This window comes from Leuciscus leuciscus (genome assembly GCF_965113295.1).
Source record: "Leuciscus leuciscus genome assembly, chromosome: 9".
Lineage (NCBI taxonomy): Eukaryota > Metazoa > Chordata > Actinopteri > Cypriniformes > Leuciscidae > Leuciscus > Leuciscus leuciscus.
The window spans coordinates 10954607-10982175 of record NC_138733.1 but is presented as its reverse complement, the minus strand read 5'-3'; the positions used below and the strand labels follow the sequence as shown (position 1 = coordinate 10982175).

The 27569-nt window shown below is 37.4% G+C and overlaps 1 protein-coding gene across 3 annotated transcripts in view; it reads left to right on the top strand.

Moving 5' to 3' along the window:
* Positions 1-27569, top strand: part of scaf4b (SR-related CTD-associated factor 4b) — a 46123-nt gene that overhangs the window by 14701 nt on the left and 3853 nt on the right. For all 3 annotated transcript variants that reach the window (XM_082179982.1, XM_082179981.1, XM_082179980.1), the window contains 2 exons: positions 4925-5081; positions 5192-5286. In XM_082179982.1, the coding sequence (XP_082036108.1) occupies positions 4925-5081; positions 5192-5286 (252 nt within the window). The remainder of the gene's footprint in view (positions 1-4924; positions 5082-5191; positions 5287-27569) is intronic.

Genomic DNA, 27569 nt, shown 5'->3' with positions numbered 1-27569 from the left:
TGTGAATCGTGCAGATCCGAAGAGTTTTTTCTGAGAGGACCTGATTATAATTTCACCAAAAAGTAAATAGGAAATAAGCAAATCAGAACACTGCGTGCCAAAACAGCAGTATGTGCGCAAGCGTGAACCACTAGTGTCTCACTCTGCATCTCTGCTGAGACCAGAGTTCGGCGCCGCGCCTTCCCGGCCGGCTACACACTGGCTGCGAGGCGTGTTCGTTTTTATTTCGGCTCCCATGTTAACCGGTTAGAGCTTGCACAGTCACTGGCTGCGTGACACACACGAGCCGCGCAGAAAACGCGTGCTAGAAATAGAACCGACGCCTATTTTTCATGCGACACGCAGCGTGTTGGAAGTTTCCAGGCAAAATAGAATGCGCAAATACATATTAATAAATTACATTTTGATGTTTGAAAGTCTCTCGGTTTTGACATCAATGCATATATAATTGTAATTTAAAAAATAGGCCTAATTATCGATTTTCAAATATTGCCCCTGTCAATACAGAACGAAATATTCATTCTGTAGCCTATTTTGCCGTCAATACTGCCGTCGTTGTCTTTGCTGTATCAGTAGGCTATATATTACGTTTAACATCCAAATGTAGAGTGGTCTGTCGGCGCACAGAGCCACGCAGTCACAGACAGCACGTGAAGTTCGTGAACACCGAATTCCCCTTTCTTTCTTATCTATTTGTGTTTGAACAGACATGTGCACGAAAAAAAAAAACCTCAACGAGTTTCCTCGTAAACGCAGTCAGAGAAAGAAAAGGATGCGTGTCAGTATTACCGGTAGATACGTGCATTCGTCTTAAAGGGACAGCACCCAATATACCAGTTTGTGTCACCAAAGTTAATCAAACAACAAAAGAGAAAGAGAAAAATCACGTTTGTCTAAAGATAAACTGTATTAATTATATGAATCATATTGAATGTATACAGTGAAAGCAGTGTTATTTTACATTTGATTATTAAATGTCTGTAACTTAATAGTTAATTTACCTGATAAACATAAAGCACTGCTTTATTTCACGTGTATTTGTGTTTTATTGTATTTATATATGCTTGTAATTTGTTTATTATTTTCTATGCAGATGCTATAGGCCTACCCTACAAAATTACCCCAATCATCCTAGAATTATTAATTCTTTACAAAGAGCTATTCAAATCATCAGGTGAAATTGTTTTCAGGAAGGAGTAGTAAAGCAAGAAGAAGTGCTAGATAGTTTTTCAGAATTTCATTTGACTATATGTGCCTGCAGGGGTGGGCCGGGGGTGGCAGGGGTGGGTGGCAATGTAAGTATCTGGATATTTGCCGCGGGACGAGGGCTTCGATTACCTCTCTCTTTTTTGACCATACATGTGTTTGCACCCCTGGCATTCAAGCGCAAGAGAACTCGCACGCTGTGTGAGAAGCTTTGTGTGCGCAGCGCACACACCCAGAGCACACACAGCTGCGCGTATCAGACAGCATGCAAATAATAAAATGAATTATTTCTAGGGGTGGCACGGTACATGAAAAAACATCCGAACCGTTCGGTTCGCTTGTCTCGGTTCGGTGCGTGTGTGCGTCGCGCGGTTCGCACGGTTCGACGCATGCGCAATGTAGCCTTGTGCCCGTGCTACTGCTAATACAATGCTAAATCATAAATCAGACAAATGTAGAATAACATTACAATGTCCAGCAATCGATTTAAATAGTACACTGGGTTTACTTAGACATTTAATGAGATCAACTCCACTAGGCTATATGTTGTTTTTTTCACGTGAATAAATAGGCTACATAGATCGACTGTTCCACGTACCGGTATGTACTTTAATGGTCCAGTGGCAGAACTTGCCAAGCGTGTCAAAGGTTCTGAGTTCTAATCTGCACTCGTATATATTTTTCTTTTTCATCAAAACCGATTATGTTTATCAGCGGTTGTATATCAAGCAGGGACAGATTTGTATGAATTTTGTTTTGTGATTTCATCGGAACGAATAGAGTAGCCTAGAGTCTCCTCAACGGACTGAAGCGCGCGTCTGAGTGAAGAATGTGCGGCCGCTGCGGTGTGTGCGCGAGCCACGAGAACACTGTATCAGCGCCACTGATCGCAACGGCAACGAGCACTTTGATCACTTGATTAAAAAAAACACATTTCAGCGCTAGATTGCTTCTTATTTAACAAACGAACGAAACGAATACTTTGCTAGTTAACTGGAAATGTTTTATTTATTTGTATTGGTACATCCGTGCTGGGACATAATATCAACCCTGGCAAAAAGTGGTGACAAATAACTGTCCGACACAGCCCACGGGAAATGAGAAGCTGCGTTTTGCAAACACACCCCATTTATGAAATAAATTAATTAATAATTAGATAATTCAGCTATATATCATATGCTGAAGTAAATTTTTGGAGTGTTAAAGATTAAAAGAAAAAACAACAACAAGAACCGTACAGAACCGAAAACCGTGACCCTAAAACCGTGATACGAACCGAACCGTGGGTTTTGTGAACCGTGCCACCCCTAATTATTTCACGCCTCCCTGCACTTAAACAGACAAATTCACTCAAACTGATCTCAAAATGCGAGTATCCAAGTAAACATAGTCGGTTATGGCTGAAGTAACCAGTAGAGAAAAAACACGTGTGTATCATTATTGGATTTGTGCATTAAACTACAAAAGACAAAGAGAAATTCACTCCCTGCTCTTCACTGAATATCTTTTGTATCTTTAAAAAGGATTAACCTTTATTTAATTTGTATTGTTAAGATTATATGCAGTGTCATTTTTACATTTGATTACTTCATTAAATTTCTGTACCTGGGGCCTCATTTATAACCGTTGCGTACGCACAAAACAGGCCCTGAATGAGGCGTACGCCACTTCCGACGCATAAGTTGTGATTTATAAAAACAAACTTTATGGGAAAATGTGCGCACCTGTACGCAAACTCTGACCCATGCGTACGAACGTTTTGGAGATGGAGCAGTTTGGCGACACCGATGGGGAGCTGGAGTTAAATGTCTTTTTAGACAGAAAATCTAAAGAAAATTAAACGTATAGATAATACAAATATAATTTCACTCACCAAGACTATCACTTGGAGCAAATATCCATCCTTTCTTAAATGTCCGCGCCAGCGAGCACGTCGCGCCGTTTAGTGAAACTGACGCAAATAACAGTTTAAATAAATAAAATAATGATTTAAACTATGTTTTACTTCTGATATAAACATTTAGATTAAATATGCCATTCAAATGAATGGAGTTAAACACTTAAACATGAAATCATTACTGAGAAGTTACAAAATTTTTTATATTCAATCAATAGAAATATTTGTTGTGGATACGATGTTTTTGAACACTTTTCCTGTGGATGCTGTGTTTTAATGTTTTAACCACAGAGATCATTGCTTATCATGATAAATAATACCAGATTGTCTGAGAAAATAGTTTCGTGCAAGGTGCAAATAATGCCCAAGGCCTATCTGTTTCCATTAAAAATATAAATCAATTAAAAATACAATTCGGCCAGTGGAAAAGATTGAGAAAAACTTTCTCTGAAATGTATTTTACACTATTTGATTTATGTATTCAAAAACAAGGCAAGGATAGGCAACTACATGATTTTTATTAATGTAATGTGTCTTGTACCGTTAAACGTTATTACATGGATGAATAATCATATGCAAATGATATGCAGATGAGGATCTACATAGTAAAACTAGGCGTTGTAAGCTCCATATATGGTTATTTCGGGGTTGAGAAGCATGTGCGCACAATATTCCGCTGACTGGGATTTATAAAGTGAATTCTGCGCAGGTTCTGGCGTACGAATGGTTTTATAAGTCTGAATATTTTTTGCCGTACGCCATTTTTGGCAAAAACTTTAAAAGCACTGATTATTTCATTTGTATCTTTGTTCTATTGTATTTATTTATTTGTGCTATTGCTTAAGTTTAATTATTGGTTCTTTTTTTTTTATTAATGACTGTTTACTTGTCTTTAATAATCTTTGAAATGTATTTTAGTTAGTAGTTTTAGCTGTGGTATTGAAAAATGGAATTGAGAATTGTTCAATTTCACTGCTGTCTAAAATATTGGGTGTCATAACCTAATTTATCACAATACAAGGATACATAGGTCAAAAACAAAAACAACCACCAGTTTTTGTGGTGGGGCCAGTGAAAATTGAATCAAGAATCGAATCGAGATTTCCAGCCCCATTCAACACACCACTAACTAACTCAAGAAGGCCCCGCCCCTTTATTTTGCATATGCCTTGGCTGTGAATATAATAAATGAGGAATATTGTGCCATGTTCATTCCTGGAAGAAAACTCAAGACTACAGTGGAGGTGTTTCAGGGAGTTCAGAAACAGTGACACTGATATAGAGAATAACTCTCGCTGGAGGGACTTTGTGCTTTAAAACTCTGCAGAGCTTTTTCAGGCTCAAACAGCAACATCACTCACTAAAGAAAGATAAACATGAAGAAAAACAAAAACATAATGGGTCCTCTTTAAACAAAAGCTAGATTAGGAAACAATAGATAATTCTGAATGCTTGATTCTGGCATTCTGTGGCTGAATATATTTTGTATAATTGACCGTTGCTTTAGACATTGATTTCCTAGTTAGCTTTGCTAGTTGTATGTCTCTTGCATCACTCTGCACTCTTCTTCTCACATAATTAATTTATTGGGTAAGTAAGAAATACATTTTTCTAATGATTGTCATTTTACATGAATGGACTTCCAAACGCACAAGTCCATTCTTTACATGACAACCATGCAATGGTCTTTGTGTTTGTTGTTAGATTACTTGCGTTACTTTGATTGATTGTCCCAGATCTCATGTTTGAATGTGTAGTAGCACCACATGCTTGTTTTGAATGTATGTGTGGGCAGTTGTTTGACTCGTTGTCCTTGATCAGATCGCATGGGCATTGAATAAGGGCATAAAGACGGACCTGAAGAAGTACTGGGACGTGGAGCGGGGCGTCACTTATGTGCCCTGGGATAAAGTCAAACCCGATGGTATCCTGAATCTTCAAGAAGGAGGCATGCTTGACCCGGAAACACTCAAATCAGGTAAACGCCGACAAATGGCCTTTCTTTACATCCACAGCTTCTAGTACATTGTTCGTTTGCCTAATTTCAAAAGGCATAACGTGAATGTATGACTTTAATTTGATCCTTAGAGTGGAAAAGTGCTGTGTCCAAACTGGTTGTGCCAGTAAGAGAGGGACCTGAAGGAAAACAGGAAGATGGAGCTGCACTACCAGCGGTATCACAGGTAAAATATGAGGGGTTTCCTACAGAACTCCTCAAGGGTGTTAGTAGGTGTCTCGTTCAACTTTTCTGCTCTCGTTTTGTCACGTCTTCGGCATATAGTAGGCAAACAGTGTTTATGTGTCATTTGCTTTGCACTGACGGTTTACTGGTGCATGGTTGCCATCATATCTGGCAAATGAAGAGCCATACAGCTCAAAATAAAGCAAGGTTAGTGTCATGACTGTCTAGTTTTCTTTCCGTGTTTCAGCAACATCGCTTTCAATGACAGTTTTTGTCAAAACACAAGATCAGTGTCCCACTACTGTACTATAGTAGAGCTGATTTTGCATAAATGTGTTTCTGTATTGAGCCAATCAATGATGGTTGACATGTTGCAAACACTGTCATATGTGTTTTAGATGGACCAGGTTGCTTTTTAAGAAACTTTTGAAGACTTTTCACACTAGGGCTGCCCCCTAATGGCCGACTACATTTTATTTAGTTGGTTAATCGCAGGAAGAAGAAAAAACCTCCTCTGGACTTGGAGAAGTCACGCAGAGACAGATAGTTAACACTGCTGGTCCATGTGTTAATATATTGGGCAGAAAATCCAAAGTGAGGGATCATTTTGAGAGGGTAAAGAAGCAAACTTTTGCCTATCATTAAATGATCTCAAACGGTCTAACTTTAGCCACACATGGGCGCTCGTTCTAACATTAACGTGGGCTATTATTAGGCGCGTATCCAAGTGTTCATGCAGAGTGTGGAAGTTAAATTCGAAATGCATCTTCTCAAAGGCCGGCTACATTATGAACAAAACACAGAGCCGCCTCCTCTCTGACAAAGTGGACAAAGTTGTTCCTTTTTCTCATAATATGAAGAAAAATAGTGACTGTGAGTCGGGTATCTGCTATATATTTTATTTATTCGTTTTATATATTGTATATTTATTTGGTTTGCGTTCTGACATGTTTTCTTTCGATGTTGAGGCTACTTGTCCGTCGGCCTGATGTTTCTCTCATACGTGTGTTAGTTTGCTTTATTTATTAGTTTGTTTGTCATTTATCTTTATGTCCTACATTTTAAAAGTATTTAATTTAAGATAAGGGTGTTATTATTATAATAGGTTATTTTGTTTGCTTTCTGATCTCAGAGAAGTTCATGTGATGTTTGCCGATGTTGGCGCGGGAAGCTTTACACACGCGCTTACATTTATATTTTTAATTCCAAACTAATCGACTAATGGCTTAAATGAATGACTAACAGTCGACTAGGCAAATCTTTAGTCGGGGGCAGTCCTACTTCATACTAGGAGTTAGAGCTGCACGATTAATCGTTAAAAGATTGCGATTTTTATTCAAACTCGCATGCGATCTTATTTCTAAATAACAACGATTCTGCTCTGTCTATTAAACATTTGTCAAGTACGATCACAGCGATTTAAATCTGTGTCTGTGCTGCCGCTGAGCCAGAGAGAGCAGGTGTCACGTATAGGTATGAAAAAGCTCCACAAACACACCTGTTACGATAATTTAAATTCACAGAAGTACTGGGATAAAAGTTTATAGTTCGGAAATAAACACTGATGTCTACGTTAGCGTAGTATTAAAATAGATGTTTTTGAAAGTAACTTGACACTTCAAATATAGTGTGAATTACACCAGTAGGTGGCGACAAGTGACTTAAACAATGTATTTGTCATTGAATCATTCAAACCGGTTTAATTTTTTTTTTTTAATCATTCAAAGGAACTAAATATTTTTTAAATATACTGCAGCAATTAACATTTTGTCAGAACCTCTAGTAAATAATGTGTTTTTGTTTTGTTTAGTTGTCTATTCAGAATCGCAGGAGAATTGTGATCTCTATTGTGATTCTGAATTTATCGTGCAGCTCCACTAGGAGTGTAACGGTACACAAACATGATGGTTCAGTACGTACATTGGTTTTGATGTCATGGTTTGGTTTCAGTACAGCAGGGTAAAAAAATAAACATGTTTTTTATTATTATTATTAAACAGTTTTACTGTACGTACCTCGGCTTTGAAGTCACGGTTCGATATGTTTTCAGTACAGCAGGGGGGAAAACAAACCATGTTTTTTTTTTATTATTATTAAACAGTGGTTTACAGAACAAAGTATATATGTCCATAAAAAAGTCTTGTCAATATTGCTGCATCCGACAGCAACATACACTGCAGTTTTATGTTGCTGTCGTAATTGGGGGAAGAGATTTGAAGTGCTTAGACTTTTGGATGAGAAATGGATTTCGCTCTCGTTTATGGAAGTCTGCAAAGATAAACCTAGACTCGCTTGCTGTCCGAATAATCCTTTGTGAAATGGCAATACTTGTGTGAATTTGTTACAATTACAGGTAAGTGTACAACCGTAAGATGTAAGTTGTGTGCTGAGGAAAGCGCATCTTAAACGCATTAAACAATACACTCATATGACCGTAAGGCAAGCCACTAAGCCCTTATCGATATAAAATATATTGTCCCTTCCTAGTAGGGGTTGCACGACTACTTATTTCTGCTAGTCGATTTCTTATCAAAACAATACTCGAGTTACTCGACTACTCGTGGTTCATGCTACTGTAAATGAAAAGACATGAAATAGCTAGATCTTATCAATAAACATTTATTAATTCATAGCCTAATGCAACAATTACATAAGTAAACTCTCAGAACATTATAATTTTCATGTAACAGTCTAAAGCCAAATAAATAGCTGTTCCTGCCTTTCATTTCAGACGTCTGCTTCTAGGGGCCGTTCACATATCGCGTCTTTTTCGCGCTCAAGGTCGTTATTTCAAATGTAGGCGCGCGGCGAGCGCGCTCATAATGGAAGCAACGTGGTGCGCTAGTTTTTCAGGCGCGCCGATGCCGCGGCGAGATGAAAACATCTCAACTTTTCAGAATGCCTCAAGCGCACCGCAGGTCATGTGACAAAAACCAATCAGCTTCGGCCTTTCCGTAACATCATCAAAAGCTCGGCCGAACAGCTGATCGTAGCTGTACAGCGCGGCAGTTCATGGTTGCATAGCACCGACAGACGCCAAGGGGACGCAAACGCAGCGGCACGGCCAGGCTTTCCGCGCGTTTTTAGACGCAACATGTGAATGGCCTCTTGCAGAGTTGGCCAATTACAATATTTTTGTCATCCTTGATGAAATACTTCCATACATCTGACGTGTGGTGTCTGTTGGTGACGTTCACCATTTTTTATTAATTTATGGTTAATGGACGCTCGAGTAGTCGATTGTTTCCGACAGCGTCGACTAGTGGTTGAAGTAGTCGATCTATCGACTACTCGACTAGTCTATGCAAGCCCTACTTCCTAGGGGGGAAACTCAGAGTTTGAAATTATGTTCGGCACACAGAGGAGTTTTGCATGTGCAGTGGTTAAAACAACACTGTGTTCATTCGGTACACGTGCGTACCGAACTGTAGACTCGTACTGAATATGTGTACCGTTCCACTCCTACTTCATACTCTATTGAAGTTCTTTGATGTGGATTACAAATGTTTTGATACTTGGATTGCTGCTTAAAGATGCACCAGAAGACTATACTCGAGATTAAAAACTCAACATTTTTAGTAAACGTAATTTTCCGACTTTAGATTTGACCCAAAATGTTGACTATTTGCAAAATGAGGACGGTGTCAGTGAGCAGGACAGTAGCACTAAACAGATATAATGACATATGCAAGAACAAAGAGACTGCATTATTCATTTTTTGTCTTTTCTCAACTGGTTTCTTGTGATCTTGACAATTTATTGGCAAAAAGCATTACGTATAACAGTAATGCATGGCCTCCAGATATCTAAACGACTATCATTCTTGCACAGTTAGCATAAAATATTTTCTGCATATTTTCATTTCCATTGTTTAGTTACTATTAGAAGTGCCTTATAAATAAATGAACTTCTGCATTAGATGGTTTTAAATTTTTTATAGCATTTCAGCAAGCACAACTTGGGGTTCAGGTGGCTGAAGAGTCTGGCCAATAGCAACTGTTAACATAGTTTACTGTTCTGTACTGTATCTACAAGTGACGTTCATTGGCGCCTCACTGCATAACACACTGAAGCTCAGAGGTGGCCAGGAACCAGGGGTTTAGGAGTCACTTTAATGAGAAACCAGACTTTTTGTGCATCACTGGTGGATTTAGACAGAAGGCGGAAGAACAAATGCTGGGAAAACCAAAAGAGGACAACAGGTGGGTTCAGGGAATGCAAGGAGACTCAATCATAGGCAGTCGTCTTAATGATATTACAATACCATTCTGTTTATTGTAAAAAGAAAACTTAATGAGAGTTTGCGTGTAGAATGAGGTTTCCAGCTGGTGAATTAGTCATTGTAAATAATGTATAGGTGGAAATTGTGTGTATAATTTTAAATAGTTTTGTAAAAATGCATCCAACTTTTAATACAAGCTACATGACAAAACAATGTGCCACACTGAAGCTGCTTCAGTAGTTTTTTGTTAGTAATGTGTGAAATATTAAAAGCTAAAACAAAAGAATATCTCCAAAAACGGTACAACAAACTTCATTACTTGTCTGTGTGAGAGTCTTGAGGAAATTAAGAAAAGGGAACATGTACATACGGGCAAAAACACATCTGAAAAGGGTACAAGTTTAAAACAATCTGTAGTCTCTGTGCTTTAAAGTATCTTGTAACTATTTCACCGAGTTGTTAACCATTGAATCACTCCGACCAGTTCAACCAGTGAGTGAGTTGTCTGACAGATTCAGTGATTCACAAACTGACTGATACTGACTGATTCATTAAACTGACCTACAATTATTAGTTCTCAAATCAAATATTTAGTCCTTGATTAGACTCGACTGAACAAGAGTGAACTCAACTTGAAGATAATCTTGGTTTCAACTCACAATGGATCAAGTCAAAATGGCAATTGTCATGAGTTAAAGAGAAGAAATATGTGACTTAAAGGGGCTATCATGTTTACAGTGAATAAAATGTTGTATAAATCAGGCCAATGATATTCTGGGACAGTACAAGAATATAGAAAGGAGTAAAACTGTAAAGTTGTGTGTATGTAAGTGCTGCAGAAGTGGATCGGTACAGGGGGAAAAAATCACTAATAAAACACTTAAATGTGTAGTTTAGATGTTTTCTCTCCACTAGTCTGAAAGAAGACCTTATGGAAGCAAAATAGACTATGAAAAAACTATGGTTTTGCCTGTACCGTCTTTGACTTAATCGTTAGAAGAGGCCTTTGGTACTGAGAAACTACATCTCAGATTGGTACTCTACTGCCTTGTTACTGAGAAACGTAGTTTAACTATTAACTTTGAAACTTCTGCTGCTCAACAGTGGTAAAGTGACCCAATGGTTTTCCACTGGTAACTTCTGTCTGGTGCGTGGCTTTCAAATAAGTTGAGCAGATGATATTAAATGCACACTTTCTATAGTCATTATGCTATAGTTTAAAAATAGTTTTGTTAGTAAAAATAAACATTCGTTTAAACCAGTGGCTCTCATTTCTAGTCCGACAGCACCTCACATTGTCTTGTTTTATCTGACATCAGTTCAGTTTTTAAATCGGTTGTTAAATAAGGCAAACGTACCAAAATGTGTAGATAATGTCTATAAATTCATCAGACAGTCCAGGAGAGCTCTGTTCAAACTAATGACTGCACATTAAATCACGCGTCAGTGAGAGTTCTGCTTTTGAACGGAGTGAAATCATCAATATTCTCCAGTGGACTCTCAAAGGTGGTGCTGGATTTGGGATCTCCTCCTGCTTTGCGGTTCTCCATGAAGAACTCCAGTGGGAAGGTAAACGGTCACTGACTCCAGGACAGTAGTTGATAGCTGATTCCAGGGCCATGAACTTCTCTCAACCACATACACATGGAAAGGTAATGGCTTGATGCCAGGTTGAATGAAGTTTTAATCCAGTTTAGTGAAATGATTGGATTTTTTTTCCCATGTTTGAAGATGGCGAAGCATTACATGCGTTGCAGTTTTAAATCACGTTTTCATTGTTCAGCCAGTCAGATTCAAATCCGAGTATGAAATGCGGCAGCAATGACACATGTAGATCGGCGAGATGAGGCCTTATTTCTGCGGATGCATCGCAGCGATGGCCTCGTATTCCTGCGGACTGAGTCTTTCATGATACAGCATCACCAAATGGTGATTGGTCGGAATCGGCTGGAATCATTTTGGTCGAGCAACCAGGATATTCTGGACCGTCTGCTCTCTTTCCTCGAAGGAACCAGAGATTTGGTAAGGTGACATTTCTTTTACTCCGGTTCAACCGCTGATTTTAGGCCACGCTTAATGGCCTTTTTTTTTTTTTTTTTTTGCGTTATTCATACTCCCTACACAAAATAGGACTTTGTGCTGAATTGAACTTATTGATTAAAGTTTGAAACCTAATGGTTGGGTTTATCCATATTTGACCTAAACATGGGTTGAAACAACCCACAAATTTTTTTTTTTTTGTGGCTAAAATGACAGACCTATTCAGACCTTTCTTATGCCAATCTATTCAAAGAGTTTAGTCATGAAGGGTTAGTTCACCCAAAAATGAAAATTCTTGCCAATAATTACTGACCTCCATTTTGTTCCAAACCTGTAAGACTTTCATTCATCTTCGGAGAACAAATGAAGATCTTTTTGAAAAAATCTGAGAGCTTTGTGTCCCTCCATTGACAGCTACGCACATATACACATTCATTAACACACATCAGTTGTAAACAGAAGCTCAAGCATGTTCGCTTGATGTGCGAGAACCAATGAGGTTCATTCTCGTGTTACGCATCACGTTTGAGCTTCTGTAAGAACCAATGAGGTTAATTCTCGTGTTATGCATCACGTTTGAGCTTCTGTAAGAACCAATGAGGTTCATTCTCGTGTTACGCAGCACGTTTGAGCTTCTGTAAGAACCAATGAGGTTCATTCTCGTGTTATGCATCACGTTTGAGCTTCAGCAAGAACCAATGAGGTTCATTCTCGTGTTACGCAGCACGTTTGAGCTTCTGTAAGAACCAATGAGGTTCATTCTCGTGTTACGCAGCACGTTTGAGCTTCTGTAAGAACCAATGAGGTTCATTCTCGTGTTACGCAGCACGTTTGAGCTTCTGTTTGTTTGGTGATCAATGTTTATATGTGGATAAAAGCCTAAATTCAATCTGTTCTTCAGATTTTGGACTAAACCGCTCAATTCATATGGATTAGTTTTACGATCTCTTTATGAAACTTTTTGAAGTGTCAAGATGGTAGTCATTAGACGATCAATGGAGGGACAGGAATCTCACAGATTTCATTTAAAAGATATGTGTTCCGAAGATGACCGAACGTCTTACGGGTTTGGAACGACATGAGTGAGTAATTAATGACATCATTTTTATTTTTGTGTGAACTAACCCTTTAACTTTTATTAGCTGACAAATTCAAAAGCTGCAAGTGTCAAATTAACAGCATGGTGTAAGTCTAGGCTGTGTTCGGGATAGGATTCCAGCAGAACTGCATACTGTGCAATATATTTGTACTGCCTACTATTCATTTTTATTTTTTTGTAGTATGTGAAAAGCAATATGCTTTGATAAACCTTGCATTTTATATTGTCTTAAAATATATTTTTGTCACTGGCAGCCCAATAAAAATAGGTTTCAAGAAAGTTGACTTTGCATCCTGGAATATAGTAGTCCATGATGCTGCGTGGTTTGGTTGTATAGTGCATGTTGACTTAATTTAGCAGGTATTATCTTCATATTGAAAATTTGCGCAGTATGCATCCTGCAAATGTACTCATAATAAAATAATTTGGGTTCAATGAAGAAGTCAATACACTGATTTTACCATAGGTAATGCATGCAAAGCAACATTTCTATAAAATGCATCCAATGAAATGTTTAGCTCTAAAACTTTTTTATACTCTTGACATCTAATTTGACAGCAGATTCATTCTGTTCTATATATTAAAAAATATTTTAAAAAATTTGTTTATTAAAATTTTTGCCATACACAGTGGCCCTAAAAAGTATTTGGACACTTACACACAAAGAGGTCAGAGTTTCATTGATTTAAAATAAAAAAATAAATAAAACCTTACTCATGACTGTATCATGAGAAAGGCATGCGATTACAACCCAAAATCCAGAAAATTTGGGACATTTTGTAAAATGCCATAAAATCAAGAATTTTATTTGACAAATCTGTGATTTAATTCTCTTTAACCTTTTATTTAACTGACAAAAGTACAAGGGAAAAGATTTTGAAAGTTGATGGCTGCAACACACTCCAAAAGAGTTGGTACAGAGGCTAAAGAAAAATGAAAAACGTATAGAATATAAAAGTTAAAGTCAGGTGAATAAGCAGGTGTATTTGGTAATAGTTGAGGATTTCATGATTGAGTGTAAAAGGAGCATCTCAGTCTCTGCAAGAAAAGATGGATTATGGTTCATCACTTTGTGCCAAAGTTCATGAGAGCATTGTCAAACAATTCAAAAATCACATTTCTCAATGCAAGATTGCAAAGAATCAGTCTTTCCCCTTCTACCATACATAATATTGTGAACAGATTCAGGAAATCATGTGGGGCAAGGCAGGAGACCTGTGTTGGATGAGCGGGACCTTTAAGCCCTCAGGCGGCATTGCACGAGAAACCGTCATGCGACTGTGTTGAATACAGCCACATGTGCTCGGGAGTACTCCGGGAAACCGTTTTCACTCAACACAGTCTGACGCTGCTTCAAGAAGTGCAACTCCAGTCTCTGTTATGCAAGGAGAAATCTATACATCTGTTCAATGTGACGATTTCACACCGAGCTCATCTCAGATGATCCAAAACAGTGGAAAGTGTGCTTCCAAAAACAAAACAAAAAAACATTGAGTTCTCAGTCCCAAAGACGAAAAGGACATACAGACTTTCATCGGGTTTGACGGGTGCAAAAGCAAACATCTGTCATGGTGTGGAAACCATCAGTGTGAACGGTATGGGTGACTTGCATATGTGTGAAGGTAACACTGATATGGAGGCATATACAGGATTGTACAGAGACATTTAATTGCATCAAGATGACATCTCTCCTGGGAAGCAAGACAATGCCGGGCCTCATTCTGCACATGCTGAAAGTACACGTAGAAGGGATGTACTTGACTTCCTGCGTTCCAGATCTGTCTCAGGTTTGACATTAAAGGAACACGCCGACTTTTTGGGACTTAAGCTTATTCACCGTATCCCCCAGAGTTAGATAAGTCCATATATACTCTTCTCATCTCTGTGCGTGCCGCAACTCTGTCTGATGCACCCGCTGCTAGCCTAGCTTAGCACAAAGACTGGAGGTAAACGGCTCCAGCTAGCATACTGCTCCCAATAGACAAAATAACGCCAACATTTTCCTATTTACATGTTGTGATTTGTATAGTCACAGCGTGTACAAATAAGGTCACATGAGACACAGCCATCTTCTAACCGTATACATACTGGGAACTATATTCTCTATATAGCTGGAGCCGTTTACCTCCAGTCTTTGTGCTAAGCTAGGCTAGCGGTCAATGTAAATTGTAATTTGTTCCAATGTAAATGTTCCTTTAACATCTGCCAAATGCGGGTGTATTTCAGCAGTGGTGTGTAACGGTCACTCCTACTAGCAGCGGCGGGTTGAATTTTATAAATTATATTTAAATTTTTCACTTTTAAAAAGGCATATGAAATAATAAACTATATGACATGTAGTGTTGTCAAAATATCACTTTTTTAATACCTATCGATACTGAATTATCTGAAACACTTCCAATACTAATTTTTCACAGAATAGATACATGAGACCAGCTGCGCTTTCTCGCTCTCTCATCTTGACACACAAACCTGCCTCCACTCACTCATTTGTTTTATTTGCTCCGTGTGAATATTGTTGCTGTTACAGCGTGAAGTTTAGCATTGGATTGCGCATAATTTTACTCATTCAGATCTTGTGCTCACACACATAAAGCCACCTCTCAGTACTAAATTGAGTTCATTTTCGCTGCTTATTGTGCTTAAACAGACAAATACACACAAAACGCAGATGCTGGTGAGTATTCATGTAAACCCTGTCAGTTGTGTTTTAGTGAACATAAACAGTTTAGAAAGAAAACGCATGTGTAACAGTATAATGGATCAGGTCTTAAAGAGACAGCAGCCTAATATTCCTGCTGCAAAATTATGAGATAAGATTAAAAATATCTATATAGTTTCCCCCCATGGTATCTATGTCAAAATTGTGGCCAGTGAAAATGGTGAGTGATTAGTAACTTTAGAAAAGGAAAGGTGATGTGACCCAGTGGTAAACATGCCTCTGACCAAACTTTTTTGGAGTGTGTTGCAGCCATCAAAACCAAAATTTGCTTATGTTTACTAAATGTACTTAAAGGGATATTTCACCACTAGAAAGATGAATGTGTATCTAAATTGGGTCATTTATGTAGTAGAAATGTGACATTATTTTAGAAGTTGGTGTCTTCTAGACTGAGAAAAGCCAGAAAATGTATTTTTGGCTCATGTGGATGAAAGACAACAACTCCCAGAATGCACTTGCTTCGCTGCCCTACGAGGCCACTCCCACGCCACGCCTACCGGTTACAGAGGGCCGTATCGGAAGAAATGACACATCTAGGCTACTAGTCGACTCGAAACTGAGAAGACGCTGTTTTATCGTGAGATCCCCCTATGGGCGGGTTGAACACATGTGGAACGAGCTCCTCCTACTGGCTGGAGTCTTTCGCCTCTGGACAAAAAAGCCTCTGATGACGCTAAATTATTAGGGGTGTAACGATACCCTAATTTCATGATTCGATACATATCACGATACTGAACTCACGATACGATATTATTGCGATACTCCAAGACTGGAAGTACTGTTGATTAAATGCTAAATTTTATATAACATTGTGGGTGAAAATGAATAGGCTTGGACAATATTGACACCAGAATAAATATATTCATGATTCTGAACCTGAAAATACAGAATTAGTTTAGACAAATATGCTTGCACTCTGCCACTGGCTAGATATATTTAAAATAATGTAGGTCACTTTTTACTGGTAATATAAGACTTATAACATAAGCATTATCAGGACCCACTAATATTCCCCCATTATTATACATTGTATTCAACATAATATTTTGTAGTTTAATGTAGTACTGACTCTGAAAACTTTTAAAAAATTCTCACAGGGTAATTTTTATTTTGGGTGAACAATCCACGATACATATTGTTGCATTTTTGTATTGCGATATATTGTGACACGATATATTGTGACACCCCTATAAATGATGATTTTTGCATCATCGGAGGTTTTTTTCCAGACACACACTACAGAAATCTCTCGTCTCAGGGGGACATGAGGGAGGGAAGCACGGCCATTCGAAAATACTACCGGGTTTCTACTGATACAAAGCTTAATGCTAATCGGTGAAGTATCCCTTTAAGTTGATCAGTGAAAACTTTGAAAAACTTTTATTTAACCTTTTGTCAGTTAAATAAAGGTTAAAGAAAGTTAACAAATCACAGATGCTTGATTTTATAAAATGTCCCAAACTGGACTTGGGGGTTGTAAATATTTAATACTAATAAACTATTTTTATGCATTTAAGACATCTAATTTGACAGCAGATTTATTCGGTTCTATGTGATATTATCTATGCGTTTATTTATTTAATCAATGCGTTATTTATATTTTTTATTCTTCTTCTTCTTCTTCTTTTTTTTTTACTGTTGCCTAAATAGGATTTTGGCACTTCAGTCACACATAAAATGTCAGAATTTCATTGCATTAGGTACAAAATATCAAACCACGTGGCACCAGCAAACAAATAATGCATTATCTTTTCCCACTTTTCTGAGACACATTTTATAAATTAATTTTATTCAACTTTCAAAGTGTGCGTAGTATCCTTGCAGAATAACAGCCAGCATGGTTCTCCACAAAGTTTGATAACCAGGAAGTGTGCAAGACTTTATTTTTATTTTCTTTTAAAAACATGTGTTTTGATATTTTGTTATGATGCAAATATATTTATACATACAATTTTAGTTTGTGTCCAAATACTTTTGGGGCCACACACTCTCCAACTAATTAAATGCTGTTTTTCACAGAAATAAGGGGAACAACAGTGCAATTAATAACAAGATTAACATGTTTTAATCATTTGGCAGTCCTAAAATATCCTAATAAAGTAGCAACAACAGCAACAATATGACTAAAGGACACAATAATCAATGAATATTTAATTCTTTAATAAATTGAAATAAAGTGCTTTCTAGTTGTATCTGTGATTGCCTAGCAACTTAATACAGTATTAATATTCATTTCAGTATGTCTTGGGTATTGTACAGCGGCTTCAAATGTTACTCATACAGTCAGTATTCAGAATCTGAACTAGTTTAATCTATAGCATGTGTCCTGGTGTCGATTACCTCAGATGTCACTTGCATCTTTTTTACTCGTCATCGTCTTTATAGAAACAAGTAAAAATTGTTTACACAATTACACTCTTTAATTGGAAATCTATGCCATTATTGTAATCAGCAGCACGTCTCAGTTTAAAAGAACAAACACATCTGTATTTTATCTGTATTAATCTGTATTTTTATTAATTTTTTTGTATTATTGAGGACACTTTTAAACGAAGTCCGTTAAATATTTGGATCCAAAACTTTTACTGCCATTTCAAATGTAAATCTCTTTTCTCTGCTCTGGAAGAAACCGCATTCACTTTATTACATCTATTATGACTTGTTAGTTCTTCATAGTTGCTCCTAAATGACTGATCAAAACTCCCCTGATGTCTTCACATGTTGAAGGGCTGCTTTCCTGTTTGATGTGACACTGAGGACAGAGCTCAATGTCAGCATATGCTCCTATAGTCAACCATTTGATCTCTAAACTGTAAAAAAAATGTAAATAAAAAATGCTGTTGTTTTTATAAAAAACAAAACCTTGGCATAAATATACCAAAATGTTTTTGAAATACATTTATTTTATGCCAAGTATACTACAAATACATTTACATATTTATGTACTTAATATAAATACCCTGCAATTGCACTTTTGGTATATTAAATTGATATACTCAAAGTCTGCTAAATTGGAACAACAAATTTTTTACTTAATGCACTTTATTTATCCAGAAATAGTGCTGAGGTCCAACTAAAGATATACTTAAAGTCCCCCTGTAGTCAATAATTGTATCCCTAAAAACTCATCTTTAATCACCAGAATGACATATTTAAACGCTTTTTCTTTAAAAAATAAATAAATCTTAATGCCTTAAAACTGAATGCAACTCTACACCCTTCCTTCATGCGTTTCTATGAATATGCAAATTAGCCCCGTCTCCACTCACTCACTCACACCAGTTCTTAAATCCACTCGATGTCGATCACACGTTGATCTGATTGGCCCCCGAACCCCTCTAGAGGGACCGAGGGCCACAGTTACACAAAATGATGTGGGAAACACTGATTGATTGAAAAAATACAGTAAAATTATAAACATATTTACAAAACAACCTGTGAACAAGAATTACAATTTAAACTGATAATGTAATAATAATGCAGATGGTAAAATAATCAAGGTTCATCAAATAGCTTATCCACAAGCTGATGCGTATACAGGTAATAGACATGACTTTGAATACACATGAATAATCCAATAAATATTCATTAAACAACAAATGTAATATCATAAAACCCAAATGTACATAACTGATAACAAAAACCATTAAACAATTATTTAAACAAAATACCTTCAAATGTGAAGTTTTAAGGTCCTTGCACACTGAGTCCGAAATTTTTGCTCGTTAAAAAATAAATATGACCTCACGTTATGTGAATCACACTTTACACATTGGCTCCGAAACTTTCGTTCGTCATAAAAAAAATCGTATCGGGTTCGATTTTTCTGCATTTTTCGCATCCGTAGCAAGCGTTTTGAATGGTGTTTTGACAATTCAGAGCCACCGAATGACGAATACGAAAAAACACATGCGGAAATTTCGGACTCAGTGTGCAAGGACCTTTACGCTGGGAATTCTGAGAGTGTCGGTTTAAAGTTTTTCACTGTAAATTACAGACCTCATGCGCCAGAGAAACAAGCGCGTAGCCGTCTTTACAATTTAGTTTGAACTTCCAATTTTGCAGCAGCTCTATATATTTCTATGGCATCTCTGTTGAAGAGTAATTATCTGGTGAAGTGGGTTTACTTGTTGTAAATCTGGGAAACCGGCGGCTTATCTTTAGCAGTTTAATCAAGTGAAAAAAAAAAAAAAAAAAAAAAAAGATTTTTTTGCACATTGATATCTCGCTGAACTCAGTGCTGAATCCAGTGTTTGTGAGTCCTTAACTCGGGCCATTCTTTAAACTCACCTACAGTAAATCAGGTTCACAAACTTTTTTTCAAGACATTTCAGTGTGTTGTAAAGTAAAGTGACAGTAACGTGCCTATTATGCAATTTTAAAGGTTCCTAATTTTGTTTTAGAGGTCTCATGCAAAAGGTTTACATGCATCAAAGGTCAAAAAACACTTTATTTTTCTCATAATATACATTGCATGTCCCCTCATTTCTCAAAGAGTTTGAAAACAGTTTGTTCAAAGATTCAGTCTCTAATCCCCTCCTCTCAGAGAAGCTACTCTGCTCTGATTGGTCAAACGGCCCAGTCTGTTGTGATTGGTCGAAAATGTAACATCCATTACCATATCTGAATTTCAGCTCCGGATGTTCCTCAGTACTTGATACACAGTGATACGAACAGTAAAGATGGCGGCAGTTTTATCATATCATTTCCAGCGCGAGTCTCGTCCTTTTGAAGTGAAGCAAAATGGATTTGCTTTTTCAACCCTTCTCAACATGAACAGCACAAACCAAACTCTTCCAGTATCAGCTACGACTAGTCTGAGGGTCAAAGTAGATGCTGTTCGTTGACAGCCAATGAAGACCATATGGACATTATACTAAATTGTTACATTGTGTTACATAGGGTATGCAACAGGAAGTTACTGGAATTAATGACGACTCATTTTAGGCAGTTCAGAATATATATTTTTTCTTTTAGGAGACAATAACTTTATTTGTGGTGCACTTCGATCTTTGATACCTTGCAGACTTTTACATTCACACACAGCTATATAACACACATGGCGTGAAAGGTAGTGTTTGAAAAAGCATAGGGACACTTTAAAAGAGTGTTGTAGATGAATATCTTAATTTATATAATTACTTTTATAGCATTTTCGCAGTTCCAGCATCATACATTTGTATGACTAATATTCTTAATAATGTTCTGGTCATAATCAGAACCGGAAAACACATTTTTTGTGTGCTTTTTTCACTTTGCACATCGACTATAGATGTGTACTTTTTTTTTTTTTTTTTTACAATTCTTTGAATAAATGCATAACTCCTGCTTATTAAATGATTTATTTGTTATTTAGAACTAATATTATTGTTTATGTAAAACGAGGTATGCAGGTATGTATAAAATACGTTGAAAACGCTCTAAAATAAATTACTGTCCCACCGTTTGTCTTTTAAAGGCATGTTAGTCATTTGTCCTATTCACCAATACTTTAGCAATGGCTAAATAAAACAAATTAAATTTCACTCAAAAGCGACTTAGACATAAATTTCCAAAATTCTGAATAGTTCATGAACACAAATTCAAAAGGCTGTTTCACATTGCTTCTATTGTACTGTGCAATCTGGGCAACCTTTTTTTATTTTTTTTTATACTGTGGACGTAAACGCAGCCTGATGGTTCAGGATCCAGTCTACTAACTCAAAGGTTGAAGGTTCAGTCTCCAGAAGGTCTGATCCAGGACTTGGAGAGTTACTGAGATCTCAAGCCAGCATCAGGATCAGTCTGTGCGGTGCTGTAAGTGCTGTGGATGATGATTCCCCTGAGAAACACTGACAGGGTCTTGTGCATGAACTACTATAACCTGTATTAACCTTTAAGTCCTTTAATACTATGCAGTTTTTTTTTTTTACTTTAGTAGTATGTATAAAACATTTGTCCTGATTGATAAGTGAGCAGGGACATGCACAGTAGCACCTCACTGCAGTACACGAGATCCAGGGGGCGGAGTTGGATCCAGATCTAAGGGGTGGAGATGGGTAGGTTTAGGGGTGGGTTTAGGGATCAGGGGGTGGAGATGGGTAGGTTTAGGGGTGGGTTTAGGGATCGGGGGTGGAGATGGGTAGGTTTAGGGGTGGGTTTAGGGATTAAGGGGTGGAGATGGGTAGGTTTAGGGATGGGTTTAGGGATCAGGGGGTGGAGATGGGTAGGTTTAGGGGTGGGTTTAGGGATTAAGGGGTGGAGATGGGTAGGTTTAGGGGTGGGTTTAGGGATCAGGGGGTGGAGATGGGTAGGTTTAGGGGTGGGTTTAGGGATCAGGGGGTGGAGATGGGTAGGTTTAGGTATATGTAAGGTGGGAGGAGTTGGATCCAGATCCCCCTGGATTTCGTGTTCTGCAGTGAGGACCATCTCGACATGCATGCCAAACAAACAATGTTCCCCTAGTGGAGCAGCAGTCGACGTCCTTTCAAACAGTGGAATCAGAAAGTATTTGGACACTTAAAGGTGTAGTGAGTGATTTCTGAGAAACACTGTTGATATTTGAAATCAACCCAAACACACACACTCGTCCCTTCATTGCTCCGCCCCCAAAATGCACAAGGACGCAATGCAAGAGTGGATGTGTCTTTATCATAGCTGAAATGAAGCAAAATAATGCTTTGTGAAAAATAAAGCGAAGATGAACAGACGACAAGGAAGGACAAAAATTTAACACACAGTACACAAGAGTTTGTTGTTAGTCGCCAGAAGCTCCAGACAAACAATGACACTCAAACCTGTCCTGTACTAGAGCTAACATTACAACATCAGCATGTCTTGGTTCTGTGAAACAGTAAAACTAATGTTACTCGTATGGAGCAGAAACAACTTTCAACCTCGCCGTTCATTTTCAGGCCTTCCTGCTTCAGTCTCTCCAGCGCTGGAAAGCGTGTCCTAAAGCTCTGGCCTGATCATAACTCTTCTTTTTCCAGTGATATTCCTCTGAGCTTTTCTCTTTTGTAATGTTTCTCAGCCATCTCTCTTATAACAGTCTTTCTTTAAATATCTCCCTCTTGCTCGCTCACTCACCTCCCCCATTATGAGTGGACACGCCCCCTACTGCTGATTGGCTCACTCTCTCTCCTCCCCATTATGAGTGGACACGCCCCCTACTGCTGATTGGCTCACTCTCTCTCCTCCCCATCATGAGTGAACACGCCCCCTACTGCTGATTGGCTCACTCTCTCTCTTCCCCATCATGAGTGGACACGCCCCCTACTGCTGATTGGCTGCAAGTGTGTTGTGCTGCTCGGTCTGATCCACTTACCATCAGCATTTCTCAGAAATCACCTACTGTACCTTTAAGCCACACAAATGTCTGAACGTCATTGTGTTAATGCTGGAATACACTACAGAACTTTTAAAATCTGAACTGATTTTAAAACACTAGGGATCATGCGCTTCACAACTTTGTAAATGGTTACAGATTGAAAATGGGCATCATAGAGTCGTTCCAAACACAACAAGCTCATGCAGAAACATGCACCTCATATCTAGGAGATTCATGACAAATGAAAACAATGTGCTCTAAAATCTGCTCAAAATATCAAACATGTTTGATCACCGCAGTCTGGATGGAGTCAAAGTTTGTGTCCATCACACACTACATGATTTTCATTCTGATGGCCCAATATCTGCAGACTGGCTCTGACTCTCCACAACTAGTGTCTATACTCGTCCAGACTGTAAATCGTGGCAAAAATCTGTACAGATGTGTATTCCATTCCATATATTTTTATATCTTAAAGATTGAAAACCCACAAATAAGTTTGTTGTGTTTTAAATTCTAAAACTATTACTGGTCAAAATGAGGAAAAAAAATGTTTTGCCACATTCTGCTTGCTTGGTATTTTGGCATTTTATTTAATGCAATGGTGTTCAGATCATTTAAATGCCAAAATACTTTTGGTTACAATTTATAGTTTTTTTGTTTGTTTGTTTTTGTAATTTTTGGTAACACTTGACAGTTAAGCTCAATTCATTAGTTATTGCCTTGCATTAGGTATTATGATCTAACCATGAACAGTACTTGGACATTATTTATCAATCATTGTTAATGTGCATTTCTATTTTCTACACATAGTATATATCCGTAACAATTTTTATTTTTATTTTGAGTTATATAAATTTGCATCAGCTGATCTATTGTGAACGAACATGAATTAACAATGAACACTAGTATTTAAAAAAAAAAAAAAAAAAAAAACTTAAACCTAGAATAATAAATGTTCCTGAGACTTAATGAATTAACTCGTGTTCACAAATGGAATCTTGTTGAAAAAAATGTGTTACCATATTTTTAAATGACATTTCAAATATACATATGTGAAAAATTATATATTTTAGTTTATTTGTAATCTGAATGTTTAAACTGCATGGAAAATAAGTCTAAAACATACAAAACTAAACATAATGATTTAAATCCCCAAAAGTAAAGTATTGTAGTAACTGAATCACAGGTGAGCATATAGACGGCTGAATGCAGCTGTTTATGCATTCCTCACACGCACTGTTTCGCTGAACACATTCATGCATTTGCAGGTTCATCTATCTTTATATGAATAACAGCTTTCTTAACACTTACGTGTCAGAGTCAGCACTTCTGTCTCAGTGTTGAGCATGTCTCGCTCCAGAAATGAGACCACTGTTGCATGAATCTCTTCTTCAAGTGTCACGGTTCAATGCACCAAACTCAAGGTTTTTTTTACCAGTTCAAGCAGCCACGATATACAGTATATTATTCTTTAGTTCGGGAACGTGCCACTAGATGTCGTCAGTCTGCTGTCATTCTGCATGCTCATTATAAGTGTTTGTGTACGGAGGTGTTAGTCAGGATTGTGCTCATGGGGAGTCTCTAGGGTCAGCGGATATACAGGAAATTAGTTCATCCATCTGTCTGTGTGTGTGTGTGTGTGTGTGTGTGTGTGTGTGTGTGTGTGTGTGTGTGTGTGTGTGTGTGTGTGTGTGTGTGTGTGTGTGTGTGTGTGTGTGTGTGTGTGTGTGTGTGTGTGAGTGAATGGGACCAAACTTCAATGCAATATTGAAGCAATAAGTGCTGAAAAGTGAATACATCAATATTACTGCAGTGAAACCTAAAACTTTCTCTATCAACGTGAAACAAAACAAAAGATCTTGGACTTTCTCAGCTTTTTGGATTTTCATGCCATTGGATTGTCGAATCTTGAGTTCACAGGCTGGTGCAGAACAATTTCTGAGGAAAAATTGTTGCTTGATTTGTCAAACCTTGTGAAGGTCAAGGAATGGTTGTCTGTCTCAGTGCTTATTACATCTGAATGGAGGGAGATTCTGACCACAGGCAACAGTTATTGCTCACTTAAATCTGTTATAGGGAAGAATTGTTACTCTCAATTGTATAAATGAGATAATCAATACTAGGCAAGGTATTGGTTAAAAGATGTCAAAAAACACCCAGGTGTCTCTCCTACATCACTGTCTCGTTCACAGATCTTGTTGAAAGCTAACCTGAAACCGCAGCTCTAATCTCATTGGCTGGTTTATGCAACTCCAGGGCTTTTCACACTTGAAGTATAGTTAACCCTGGGTCATTCTTCTCGTGCTATTACTCCACGGTCAACCTGTTCTAGCGCTACGCATCCTCATATTATACATTGCAGACTGTAATGTCAAGTTTTTCCTAAATGGACGTTTTGGACTATAAAGGTAAGAACGAATCTTCACTCCAGTTCAGGTGTTCAACCGGAAATCACAGTTTATACAATGCGCTGTGTTTCTGTGTCCAACACATGTGAATATGAGGACACACACGAGAATATGAGGCATGCGATTGCTTGTCGGTTGCTAAGCATCTAGTCATAATATTTTAACACTGCGTTGTTTCACACTGTACAAGTTTGGCACCGTAATGCAGAGTTATCAGCGCAAAAGTGGTGCTATTTACAAGTGTGAAACATTCCTTTAACCAGGGTTAAAAGTGAGGGTCAGAACGACGATAACCTGGGGTTAAGCACAATATGAAAAGCCCTTTGGTGTTTAGTATTATAACAGATCACATGACAACAAAATCATGTTTAAAAACGGATACAATGGAAAGTCCAGTGATTTAGTTCTTCAGCAAAGAGCTCAAAGTGAGTGTCATCCAATCTTTTAGTTTGACAGTCTATCTTAGTCTGTGATGTTATAACTGTATTTGGAAGGACACAAATTATATTGCATACATTCAGATCATTTCTTCAATGTTTTTGTTCAGTTAATACTTTTTTATTTTACTACTTTATATTTCATAATAATAGTTGTTTTTCTACATGCAGTCTATTATTGTGATATTTCAGATACCCACCAACAACAAAAAATGTGCACATAAAAACATTTAGGTGCTTTGAAGAATGATTGACAACTTTTAAAATCATGCACTTGACGACGTTGTAAATGGTTACAGAGAAACACTGGGCGTAATATGATAGAATCACACACACAGATTTCTCAAGTTGTTCCTGAAACTCGAGCAGGAACTCCTCATTGCCAGGAGAAGCATAACAAACGGAAACTGTGTTGTAAAATTAGCTCAAAATATCAAGCATATCTGATCTCTTCTGAATGAATGTAATCAGAGTCTGTGTCCATCATACACTACGTGATTTTTTTTGTGAAATCGGTCAACACAGATCTGCAGACTGGCTCTGACTTCCGCCAGCGTTGTCGACTGTAAATCTGGGCAAAAATCAATTAGTGGATTCCTGAAGAATTGGATGGCCCGGAAAAGGCGGCAAAGTGGACCAGACCTTATGCTGATAGTCAAAAGACTGGCTTTGTGAGACTGGATTTGCAAAAATGTTTTTGAGTAAAATTCTTTCTAAACTTTCCTGCTCTCAGGTGACTGGTGAAAATAAGTCACCTTGTGAAGAGGATGATCTCCACAGGATTGTATATCAACTTCCAAAATCTTTCATGTTGGTGCTGACATTGTCATGCTGATATGATGCCAGGGTCAGGCCATGGATTTCGCTGAATCAGATTATTTTTTATTTACATAAAAAAAAAAAAAAAAATTATTGAAAAAGAAACCTCTTCATTGTTTTGAATGGGATCTGAATGTTGTACAGTACCTGTGCATTTAAGATCGTTAGATTTGAATGTGTGACTTCAGATGGCAGGACATCAATTTTAAAGTCCACCTGTAGTCAATCATTTTATCCCTTAAAACTCATCTTTAATCACCAAAATGACATATTTAAACGTTTTTTCCTTAAAAAAAAAAATCTTCATGCCTTAAAACAGCCACATTTAGTATATGCGGTTCTATGAATATGCAAATGAGCCCTGCCTCCACTCACTCACTCCAGCTCAGAGATCCACTCATTGAAGATCACACGTTGATCAGATTGGTTACAAGGTAGTTTGTGACGTCAGAAACACCGGTGATTTAAAACAGTGTGTTTGAGTTCACTGTAGTTTTAAGGAGAAAAATACTCAGCAATTGTTTTGACTTATGAATTTACGCATGGACATGGTTTGTCTTAAAGAATATTGAAAACACCACATAGACATTTAAACAACATTAAAAGCTGGATTTTCACCATAGTCCCCCTTTAAATTTGTCTTTTAAATGAAAAATCACCCTTCAACAGCTAGAATTCATAGTTTTACCCTGCAGTTGATTTACCCTCCACCTGTGACATTGTTTACTACTTCTTCCGGGATTGATCCTTATTTTTGATTTCAAAACTTTCAGGTGTATTTTAAAAAGGTTTGTATATTTGTGTTTTGTTTGCAATAAAGACACACAGAACACTCTTTGCCTACTCATGTCCAGTGTTGGGTGTGTATCATGTTGGGTATCAAGTAATGTGAGTTACATAATCTGATTACTTTTTTCAAGTAACTAGTAAAGTAACACATTACTTTTAAATTCACAACAAAATATCTGAGTTACTTTTTCAAACAAGCATCGCATCTAACGTGCACAAAAACAGATTTTCCTCAAAATTAATAAAAATAGTGAAATGCAAACTCAGAATATTACGCAAGCCTGCAATAATTAAATGTTAAATAATACAAATATACTTTAAGTATTTAATATCACTTTATTAAACTATGTATTTGCTGCTGACCTTTGATGAGCCGATTAAACCATATGAATAAGCAGAAATTACTTTAGTTAAACATCACATTTGTATTTTTGTT